Source organism: Schistocerca americana, chromosome 5, assembly GCF_021461395.2.
Source record: "Schistocerca americana isolate TAMUIC-IGC-003095 chromosome 5, iqSchAmer2.1, whole genome shotgun sequence".
NCBI lineage: Eukaryota > Metazoa > Arthropoda > Insecta > Orthoptera > Acrididae > Schistocerca > Schistocerca americana.
The window spans coordinates 97,412,327-97,424,841 of record NC_060123.1 but is presented as its reverse complement, the minus strand read 5'-3'; the positions used below and the strand labels follow the sequence as shown (position 1 = coordinate 97,424,841).

Genomic DNA, 12,515 nt, shown 5'->3' with positions numbered 1-12,515 from the left:
AATACTATTTTAAGGAAAGTATTTAAAAAAATAAATTGTTTCTTTACAAAATAAAGACACAAAAATAAACACACAAACTAGGGGCAGCAAGAGTTTATATGTTTTTAGCTCCTAAAGCAGAGCCATTTGAGTTCATCTGCATTGCAGACTGATCTTTTCCTGTTTTCAGTCTTCACCATTATTGTGCCATTGTTTGTCCACTCATTTTGTAGTTCAGTAGTCTTTCATAAATAAGATCCTCATGTTTTGTCAGACCTGACTTCACAAGTTTCTTCTTTGCTGTGGAGATTTCAGTTCTTATCATTACTACACAAACTTCACTATTATCTGTCCAGGTTTTGAAGATCTTGCCATATGTCATTCAGTGTCTTTCAGGCAAGATTGATCATTAATTTGTCTGTATTCTCTTTGTCATTTTCAGGATTCTCAGACAGTCTGAAATTATTTCGTTTGTTATTGTTCAAGTTTCTTGCACTTTGCTGTCAGCTTGTGTTTGAGCAGTGGTGCCCAGTCTTCAGTTTCTTTCAAAGATTTGTTTAGAGATCTCACTCCCAATCATCTCCAGAGTTTCCTGTATCTTGGCAGTCACTGCTGCTGTGACAGCATCAGTGATGGACTGTACAATGAGCCTGAGCATGTCTGATGACTGAATTGCGGTACTCGCCACAGCTTTCACGAGTACGTAGATGTCGGAGGTGCCGGGCAATGTGGTTGCAGTTCCTGGTGTTGGCTTGACTCTGGACTGATCCATTCTTCAAACTTATTTTATATGTAAATTCTACGTTTCCAGACATGACTTCTTTATCTGCTAAGTCCCCTCTGCAACCCCTAGTAGCCTGTAATAGTAAATGTGAAACACCTTTATACGTTTATACTAATCCTGAATCTTAGATAGTGTCTTCAGCCATTCCAAATTCAATCACTTCTAAATGATGTTGACATTTTACTTGAATTGCTATCATATATTTACCTGGTTATGTTTCTGTAGGCACAGCAGGTTCATGGTTTTGATCTCATTTGCATTACAGAAAGCAGTAAAGGGTATCAGTTTCATGTCAGTCAAAGGAAACAATCAGGTATGGTCTACCACGGGGTTGTAATTTGGGTCTCTGTTGTTTCTTATATGTACACTGACGTGCACTGATGTGTCACTGCCAAGTAACATACCTTGATGAAACTTGGATAGTAAATAAAAAGAACTGCTACAGTATACTACAAAAGATAACTGAAAGATATACACAATGAAACGAACAGAAATGACACTATTATTCAAGACAATAATTTCACTGAAGTCATGGAAATGCATGGGATTAATAGAATGTGTGATCGCTATGGACAGCAGTGCATGATCTGAAACGGGCTCTCATGCTGGTCACAGGGTCGGTGAGATTTCTAGTGGTAGAATGTTCCATTTCTCCTCCAGCAAAGTTGACAACTACTGGATGGCTATTGGTGCACATGGACAGGCTGTAATATGTCTCTTCAATGCATCCCATAAGTGCATGGTGGAATTAAAGTCAGGGGCATGGGCAGGTCAGATCATTCACTAAATATCCTCTCATTCGAAAGCATCTTCCACATGTGTTGTTTGATGCAGTTATGGATTGTCATCCATAAAAATGAAGTCAGGGCCAAATGGATGGCTAAAAAGATGCACATGGGGAGTGTCACAATAACCTTGACCAGTGAGTGTATCATATTCAGAGTTTTGGAGATCAGTATGCCCATGCAACATCATGCTGCCTCATGCCATACCACCTAGATGACTACAATGATCATGTTAGACGACATTCCTGGATGCATTACATTTTCCCACCTTCATTCCAAATGATGGTATGCTTAGCATTACTGAACGTAGTCGCATAGATGGTACAAGTGTAAGGCATGATGTTGTAAGGGTGCATTGCCTCAAAATGTTTGGACACATTACACTCACCGGTCATTGTTATTGCGACGTTACGAATGACAATGTGCTACCACAGCAAGCAGTGCGGGCGGAGGAGCTCTTGGAATGACAGGAAATTGTGAAATGGACTGGCCTGCCTATTCCCGTAAAGTAAACTCCACCAAGCATGTGTAGGATGCATTGGGGAGATGTATTGCACCATGTGTATATGCACCAACCACCATCCAGCAGTTGCCAGCTTCACTACTGTGGGAATGGACTGCCCTACCACAAGAACTCCTTCTCAACCTCCTGAGCACATTGCAGAACATGCACTGCCATAAACGGTGATGGCACACCTATTAAGTACTGTGTACAACCTTTTGTAATGTCCAGAGGACCATCATAAATCACTGTGATTTCAGTCTAATTATTGCCTATGAATAAAAGTATAATTCCTGTTCATCTCATTGCGTATTTGTTTGTTACTTTCTGTACTATACTGTCTCAGTTCTTTCTATATATGATGGAAGTTCCATCAAGCTCTGTTACTTGGCAGAGAAACACCATTTGATATTTACTTTCACCCTTAAGTTTTGCACACCATTGTAAAAATGATCTTCCCCTTCCATTGTTAGCAAAATACAAGTTTTATCACTTTAGTACGTAATAACAACTGTGGTATATGATAAAAGTAATACCAGTTCTCTTACTGAAAGGGCAGCTAAAGAAGTATCTGGAAACAAATGCATTCTTACTGATTTTTGACAAGACACAGTAAATATTAGTCAGTACTTTTCACAGAACTTCATAAATATAAAAATAGGTTACTTAAATGATGAAACAAAGAAGTAGAGGGGCTCTCCAGTACTTACCTCAGCTCAGTACAGCTGATAGATACACAAAACAGAACAGAAAATTTACATTCCTAGCTTTCGGAACTTTGTTCCTTCATCAGGGAGGACAGGGGGGGGGGGGGGGGGGAGGGGGGGGGAAAGGGGGAAGAAGGGAAAGTGGATTCCCATCTGACGACAATGCCTCCATCCTTACTACCCTCCATGTTTACCTAACCCTGTTGCTTCATAACCTGGGTTGTGAGTAACTGAATCCACTTTCCCTTCTTCCCCTTTTTTCCCCTCTCTCCTCCCTGATGAAGGAACGAAGTTCTGAAAGCTAGGAATGTAAATTTTCTGTTCTGTTTTTTGTATCTATTGGCTGTACTGAGCTGAGGTAAGTACTGGCCAGCCCCTCTATCTCTTTGTTAGTATTTGTTTCACATAGTTATATGAGATTTTCCATTAATCATTTAGAAACAAAGAAGTAAAAATTGTTGAGCATTTTGTATTGCAGATAAACGACAATCTTAATTGAAAACCCCACACACTACATTTAATGAATCACCTTACTTTGCCTACATTTCCAGCAGCATATGCATCAGTACTGTTAACACTTATAATGATTTAACAATGGAGAAAGTAGTTTATTCTTTATATCTCCATTCACTAATCAGGTAGAGAATTTTTTTTTGAGGATGGTGTTAGGGGTCAATAAGGTGGTGGGATCAACTTATGGAGATAGTATTGGGAAAATAAAGAAATGTGTTGGAAGAACAGCGTATGGTGTTAGCTGTAAAACATCCTGCAGGGACCTCTTCAAAATACCTTGCCTTTTGACAACTGTTTTATTCATTAATATTCTGTCTCTTTAATTTTAGCTGTGCAATGCTACAATTTTTCATAATGTTAAGTCACATCATTGTATTGCACTTTAATAAAATGTATGTGTTTGACTTTTTTCCTCATCCGGGAGACATTTCCTCTTTGAGGAAGTCCACTTCGAAACTGATATCAGTGACAATGAGACAGTTATAGCAATAATGAATACCAAAGTACAAAGGGTAACTAAAACAAGCAGAAATACATGATCAGCAAACAGCAGAGCAGCAGTAGTGTCATGTCTCAGTGAAGAACTGGAAATGCTTAGCTTAGGACAGAGGCTTGTAGAGGAACTATGAGTTGAGGAACTATAAGTTTAAAAGAATAGTTGAACATGCACTGAATAGATATGTACTCAGTAAAACAGTTCATAATGGGACAGGCCTTCCTTGGTATACACTCATTCCATAGAAACTTATAAAGAAACAGAGATTTCTGCATTATAGGCATATAACAAACCATAGGGCTAGAGATAGAGAGGTGCTGAATGAAAAATGTTGGCTTTGTCGAGAGATGTGTGAATCCTTCAGTGACTACTGAACAGAATATTGTAAGAAGAAAGTCTGTTAGTGGCACCAAAGTTAGCATCCAGTTGCTCATGGACAAGCCACGAACTGAAATTTAGAGTAGCAAAGCAAAAGCATAAATGCTTAACTCTGTTCTCAGATGTTCCTTTACAAAGAAAAATCTAGGAGTACTACCGGAATTAAGTTCTTATAAGACTGAAAAGATTAGTGAAATGGATATTAGTGTTGGTGGCATTGAGAAACAACTGAAATAATTAAAACTTAACAAAGTTCCAGGACCTGATGGAATCCGTCGGATTCTACACTCAATTTGCGGTTGAGTTAGCCGCTTTTCTAACTATAATCTATCTTAGATCCTTCAAACAAAAAGCTGTGCCCAATAGCTAGAACAAAGTGCAGATGGGTAGAAGAAGTGATCCACAAAACTACCATCATATATCCTTGACATCCATTTGTTGTAGAATCTTAGAACATATTCTGAGTTCAGACATAACGAGTTATCTCTTACAGAATGACCTCCTCCATGCCAACCAGCATGGATTTTGAAAATATAGATCATGTGAAACCTAACTTGCACTCTTCACACATGACATCTTCAAAGCCATGGATCAAGGTAGTCAGGTAGAGGCAGTATTTCTCGATTTCTGAGAAGCATTTGACTCAGTACCTCTCCAGTGCCTATTATCAAAAGTGCAATCATAAGAGATATCAGATGAAATTTGTGATTGAATTGAGGATATTTTGGTAGGGAGAATGCAGCTTGTTATCTTGGATGGGGAGTTATCGACAGATGTAGAAGTTACTTTGGGTGTACCCTAGGGAAGTGTCTTGGGTTCCTTGCTGTTCATGATATATATTAATGATCTTGTGGACAATATTAATAGTAATGTCAGATGTTTTGCAGATGATGCAGTTGTCTACAATTAAGTACAGTCTGATCAAAGTTGTACAGATATTCAATCAAACCGTGATAAGGTGGTGCAAATATTGGTAACTTGCTTTAAATGTTCAGAAACTAAAATTGTGCATATAACAAAATGAAAAAAATATAGTATCCTTGAATATACCAGTGAGTCACTATTGGAAATTCATGTGAATACCAGGGTGTAACACTTAGTAGGAACATGAAATGGACCAATCATGTAGGCCTAGTTGTCAGTAAGGAATGTAGCAGGCTTCAGTTTGTGGGTGGAATACTATGGAAATTCAATCAGTATACAAAGGACATTGCTTACAAATCACTCGTGTGATCCATCCTAGAATGTTGTTCAAGTGTATAGGACTCATTTCAAATAGGACTAGCAGGGGACATTTGACCATGTGCAGAGAATGGCAGCAGGAAGGGTCACAGTTTTGTTTGACCCACCAGAGAGAGTAACAGACATCATTAAGAAACTGAACTGGCAGATTCTTGAAGGTAGACGTAAAATATCTTGAGAAAGTCTAAAGTTTAAAGAATTGGCCTTAGGTGATAACTCTAAGAATATACTACAAATCTCCTAAATATTGCTTCCGTATGGATCACGAGTACAAAATTAAATTAATTACAGCATGCACAGAGGCATTTAAACAATCACTCTTCCTGTGCAACATACTTGAATGGAATGGGAAGCATCTGTAATAACTGGTACAATGGCAAAGTGGTTCACAGAGTACAGGTATAGGTCATTCTGTGGGATCTACAAAATATGGCTAATGTTGTTGGGTCTAGACCACTCGTCTTGTATCGGGTGCCTAAGGAATACTGCATTCTTGGAATATTATACATCAGTTCAAGCAGATAACACTAGTAGTTTTATTTCTATAAAGCAGAGTGACAATACTTAATATGTATTTACAAAGGTGTCACAAATGAAGGGCGACATGCAACCAATTCAGAGTTCGTGCAAGATTGTCACACACTTTGTGGATCACCAATACTGAATTCACAGTACTCTCTTCTACGCCATGCTATGCTCCATGAATACATTCCACTATGCTTCATGAATACATTCCACTAATTTCCAGCTGAGGCTGGCAGGAGTGGTGCTTATATTCACTTTGGTTTGAGGACGCTCCTGTCATGGTGTGGTCCTATGAGGTGTGACAATAAAGTAATGAGACTGATTTTCTTTGCAAGATGTGGCTGTACAGAAAGGTGTGACTCTTGTTCAGAATGACAGTGGCCAATCAAGTGTGTTGATCCCTAAAGTTTTGCAAAAAGAAATGTTGCAGGCTTGCGTAGGCAAAATATCTTTGACCTTGGTCTATAAGCTGCCTCTAGTCCAAGCGGCACATCGATGCAACTGCTCAGTCATGAGTTGTGCTGTAATAAGTTAACATGTGTTTGTGTCTCTTGTCATGGAAATGGAACCGCATAATATTGCGCAATGGTATGCCATTTCTTTTTGCATTAAATTGGGTGAAAATGTGACGACAACTTATGGTAAGCTTCAGAAGGCTTTTGGAGAGGAGGTTATGTCACGAGCTCAAGTTTTTTGTTGGCATAAAATGTTTAGTGAAGGCAGAACGAATGTTGAAGATGAAGACCGCAGTGGACGACCATCAACCTCACGGACAGATGTCAACTTGGCCAGGGTGCGTGAACTCGTACGATCTGATCGAAGATTATCCGTGAAAATTATAGCAGAAGAACTGAACATCAATCGAGAAATGGTTCGTCTAATAATAACTGAAGATCTTGGTATGAGAAAGATTTGTGCAAAAATGATCTCCAAAAATCTCACAACACAATAGCGAGAAACACAGGAAAATGTGGCAGTCGATCTGTTAGAGCAAATGGAAATCAATCCAGAATTGTTGAGCCGCATTATCACTGGTGATGAAATTTTTTTTTTTTTAATACGATCCAGAGACAAAACGCCATAGTTGACAATGGTGCTCAAAGGGATCACCCAGATCCAAAAAAGCTCGCATATCAAAGTCAAAAGTGAAACGCATCCTTGTGTGCTTCTTTGATTCCAAGGGAATTGTTCATAAAGAGTGGGTGCCTCCTGGACAAACAGTTAACCAATATTACTACAAAGAAATTTTAGAAAGACTTCGTAAAAGAGTTCTTCGTGTCCGTGCCAACATTGCTGATAATTGGATTCTGCATCACGATAATGCGCCATCCCATACTGCTCTGTCAGTACAGCAATTTTTAACCTCAAAACAAATTTCAGTACTACCTCATGCAGCAGATATCGCTCCGTGCGACTTTTTTCTATTTCCAAGGGTCAAAATGGCGGTCAAGGGACACCATTTTCAAACAATGAAACAACACAAGATGTCCAAAAAGTTGTGACAAGGGTCTTGTAGGATATTACTGAAGATTAGTTCCAGAAATGTTACCATCAGTGGCAGAAGCGCTGGAAAACGTGTGTGCAATCAGAAGGGAACTACTTGAAAGTGACAACACTAAACTTGACTATAATGGTAAGCAACATTTTTTTCACATCATTCTCATTACTTTATTGTCGCACCTCATATTCTGTGCACCATTGGCCAACGTCATTTCACTGCCTTCCCTGGTCTTGCATTCTTTGTCTTCATTCCAGCGCTTGTGGTTACGCCAGAACATTGCCCCCCCCCCCCCCCCCCCCCTAAAGCGATGGATCGTCATCCTGTAGGGAGTGCGACCACAGTGGGGGATGCAGGAGTGTGGGCGCAACGGGTCAGAAGCTGTGGCTGCAGGGGATGTCAAGCTTCCGTTCGTACTCCACCATCCGGCCTGCGCTCTGGCGGAAATGTCTGTCAGAAAATGACCAGAAGAGTATGCATGCACCTCCTGCTTCCATGGACCAGATGAAGGAGGCAGCGACTGCTGTGGTGTGGGCAGGTCCAGCTCCATCGGTAGGACAAGAGGAAGCAGAGGAGGCAAAGGCTCCATTTCCATGTCATGATGACACCCTCTGGTGGCTGTTGTGGCCGCGCTGCCCTCTGGACCTGTGAATCTGGGGGAAGAGGGACTGAAAGATCATCGTGGACATGACAGAGGCAAAGCTGATTTTGATGGCGGTGCTGCAAACCAACTGGATCTGAAAAAGGATACATGCAAGCACAAAGTCCACAGATGATCTCACCTCACACCCACCATCTGCTGCTGCTAAATACCCTGTAAAAGACAATATCATGTGGCGCAAAGCGATACTTGTGGCCTTTCTTCAGTGCCGGATGCTGAGGAGGATGGAGCAGTATCCAATGGCAGTGGTCTTGAAGCAATTCAGCTGGCGATGGTCAATCTCATGGGTGTGAATGATATGAGGCGAGAAACTGTTGCAATGCTTGATCCCTGGTGTATGTGGAGTGAGGTTTAGCCATCTGCTGCTTGAAGGTTCCGAAAGAATGTTCCGCTTCACCGTTTGACTGTGGATGAAACGGTGCACTAGTTAGATACTGTATGCCATTGCATTCACAGAATGTTTCAAATTAATTTGACTTGAACTGAGGGCCATTTTCGGACACTATTATTTCAGGTAAACATTCAGGGTAAAAAGTCAATGACAACACCTGAATATTGCTATGTGACATTCTCGAGTTCGTAGGCACCACAAAAGGAAACTGGCTGTATGAGTCAACCACAATCAACCAGTGGGTGTTCCAAAAGGGTCCTGCAAACTCTATGTGCACACATTGCCATGGGGATTGCGACTTAGGCAAAGCAGAGAATTTTTGTGGCGGAGCGGACTGATTTTCTGCACATGCGTGACACTGTGATGTCATATCTTCTATTTGGGCGTCCATACGCTGCCAGGTACAGTGTCGCTGCGCTGACGCTTTCATATGAACAATCCTCCAAGTGTCCTTGGTGAAGTAATTGCAACACTTCTTTTTGCAAAACTTTAGGCATCAACACACTTGATTGGCCACTGTCATTCTGAACAAGAGTCACACCTTTCTGTACAGCGAGGCTACGCCGACATGCAAAGTATCAGCACACTACAGAGTTCTTTATGCAATGCAAAGAATGAGGCCAAGATATGTGAATGTAGTTGAGCAAAACATTAAATTCTGGATCATCATCCATGGCCTGTGCAATTTTCTTATAGTTCAGCACAAAAGATTGAAGCAATTCAGAATGCTGAGCATTGATGTGACAACAAGATGTAGCAGAAGTGTCAAAGTCTGTATCAGGCCCAATCAGAAGACGTGAAAGTGCGTCCAAATTACCATGTTGAGCCGTCAGATGATACACAATCTTGTGCTCTGGTATTGAGACAACAACAAAGCCCATCTTTGAATTTTTGGGCAGTTTGTACAGGAACCGGTTTTGTCGGATGAAATAAGGGCTGCAAAGGCTTGTGATCCATTACTAAGTAGTCTTTTCTGCCATAAAAATAGTGGTGGAATTTGGTGACACCATACACAATAGCCAAAGCTTCTTTCTCAGTTTGTGAATAGTTACACTGAGCTTTGATGAAGAAGCAATAGGTCTGTCTTTATCTCCAATTCTGTGTGAAAGCACTACACCGATTCTGTAAGAGGAAGCATCAACTTCCAATATAACTGGTTTGGCAGGATCAAAGTGAACTAAGCATCGATCACTGAGCAAAGCATCTTTAAGTTTTTGAAAAGCTGCTTGGCACTCATCTGTCCAGATAAGTGGGACATTCTTGTGAGGCAAGCGATGCAATGGAGCCATGATTTGTGCAGCATTTGGTATGAACTGAATATAATAGTTTACTTTCCATAAGACTGACTCCAATTGGGTGATACTGCAAGGAACTGGCAAGTCTCATATGGCTAACAAATACAACTGAAGAGGATGTTTACCTTGACTGTTTATGATATGACTAAGATACTGCAATTTAAAAAAAATCATACTTGTCCAGTCTATACTTTAGTCCTGCATCAGATAACACACGAAACAAGGCACGTAAATTTGCAATATGTTCTTCAGGTACATGACCTGCTACTATAATGTCGTCCAAATAGTTTGAACGGTTTGGCACCTGTACAGTCAGCTGTTCCAAATACCGTTGGAAAATGGTGGGTGTGGAGGCACTGGCAAAAGGCAAACACAAATATTTCAACAAGCCCAAGTGAGTATTCACTACACACACTTTGAGATTCTTCATTGAGCAGTATTTGAAGTTATACATCGTGCAAATCAATTTTTGAAAAGTAGCATCCAGTGCCTAATTTGTCCGTAAAATCCTCTGGGCGTGGCATCAGATAAGAATCAATGACAGTTTGTGGGTTGACTGTAGACTAAGTCAACACAGAGGCGAATGCGACCTGAAGGTTTGGGGAGCAAAACTAGTGGACTTGCCCATTCACTAGCTGATACGGGCGCAATAACTCCACGATCTTGCAATTCTTTAGGTTCAGCAGCGACTTTGTCCCGTAATGCAATGGGAACAGTTCTGGCATGGCAAAATTTTGGCTGAACATTGTCTTTCAGACTAACATGTGTGCAAAAAAATTATTAGCTTTTGCTAAACCTTCAGAAAAGAGTTCCAGGAATTCTTTTAGCAAGCTAGCTGCACTGTCTTTTGCATTGAATGCAGACACTGACAATACATTGTCCTGAATGTTAAAGCCAAACAAATCAAAAGAATCAAGACCAAATATGTTCTCACACTCGCATGATTTGAGCAGTGTGAAAGTCTCTGTTCGGATATGCAAACAACACATAGCTGGAGTGTCTTGCCCATCATAAGCCATCATTTGTGTGCTAGTTTTAGACAGGTGTGGAGAGCCTAACACTTCATATGTGTAATGATTTAGCAATGTGATAGAGGCCCCCGTGTCTAGCTGAAATTTCCCACATTTCCCACAAATAAGTAATTGAACAAAAAGTTTGTTCGACTGACATATCACTGACTAAACTGCATGCATGCTTGCTGGTTGCATACTTGGAATATGCTGCATTAATGACATGGGTCGTGTGACGAGAATCCCATCCTCGATGCCAGTTGTTGGGTCATACCCACTCTTCTCGTATAGGGTGCCTAAGGGATGCTGCATTCTTGGAATGCTATACAACAATTCAAGCAAATAAGATTAGTAGATTTATATCTATAAAGCAGAATGACAATACTTAACCTATATTTACAAAGGTATTGCAAACGAAGGGTGACATGCAACCAAGTCGAGTTCATGCAAGTTTGTCACATAGTTTGTGGATCACCAATACTGAATTCATAGTACTCTCTCCTAGGTCCTACTATACTCCGTGAATACATTCCACTAATGTCTGGCCTAGGCTGGAGCAGCGCTTATATTCACTTCAGTTTGAGGATGCTCTTATTCAGCGCACCATTGGCCGACATTGTTTCACCGCATTCTCTGGTCTTGCATTCTTTGTCTTCATCCCGGTGTTTGTCGTAATGCCAGAACAAATGTAATGAAATGTCATCTGTGGCACTATTATCAAGCCCAGAAGATAGTTAGTAGTAAATTTCCAAGTTTCTCAGTCTTATTAGCAGCCTTCATTTTTTGTTCTGTTCCTAGTCTGGTACTCTGTTGCTTCTGCCATTTCAACAGGATCTAAATGATTAAATTATTCCCTTCTTGAAATACTTTGGTAAAGATACATAACATGGGTTTCACTGTCAATAAAACTCTTTGGGTTTGGGACCGCATTGTCAACTACAAAATTCCGATGTTTCAGCAGTTCAGCAATACACCCTGAGGAAGGTGTCTTGCAATAGTCGCTGAAACGTTGGAATTTTATAGCTGACAATGCAGTTGCAAACCCAGAATAATTTTAGTGACTGTGACAATGGCTGCGGAAGCTTACATTTACATGGGTTTCACTGTTCATAAATGCGTGCAATATGTGAACAGCATATTGTTTGGTCACCATGTAAAACTACAAACATATGAGGAAGGACAGTAGTCAAGCTTTAATTAAGTGACTGAATCATATCAGCCACTCATTAAACTATCATTCAAATTGAATAAAGGTTAGTTGTTATCACATAAGTATAAATTTGTAAATTACCGGACAGTTTTTAGTGTAGGAATGAAGTAAGAAATTAATCATTTTATTATCATTCCAATGTGTGTATTTTTATTATGTTATAGGTACACCAACTGAAGAAGGAAACACCATATGAAACTGAATCATTAACTAGATCCACTTCAGCAAATGGAAGTCCAGGCTCAGCACTGGGTGGTGGGCTGAAGGAAGCCAAACGCCTATTCATCAAGCCACTGCTACCAAGAGCTTTGATGATCTTTGTCATTCAGTATTCTACTTTATTTGGGCAAGTTAAAGATTTTTACTTGTTTTTTCACTGATGCACTAAGATTTTTGAGCAGATTCATTTACACCATTACACAAAGACTTTGTCATGCACTGAATGAGTAAATGGATGAAACCTCCCACTCTATCGCCGAGACATTGAACAGTGGATAAATATAGAAATATGAAGTTGAACATTGTAGCTCTTTTCCATC

At 40.2% G+C, this 12,515-nt stretch overlaps 1 protein-coding gene across 1 annotated transcript in view; it reads left to right on the top strand.

Annotated features, from left to right (window-relative positions):
* The window catches only part of LOC124616145 (synaptic vesicle glycoprotein 2C-like), a 408,872-nt gene that overhangs the window by 348,323 nt on the left and 48,034 nt on the right, over positions 1-12,515 (top strand). Inside the window, exon 7 of the mRNA XM_047144418.1 lies at positions 12,141-12,322. Within this exon, the coding sequence (XP_047000374.1) occupies positions 12,141-12,322 (182 nt within the window). The remainder of the gene's footprint in view (positions 1-12,140; positions 12,323-12,515) is intronic.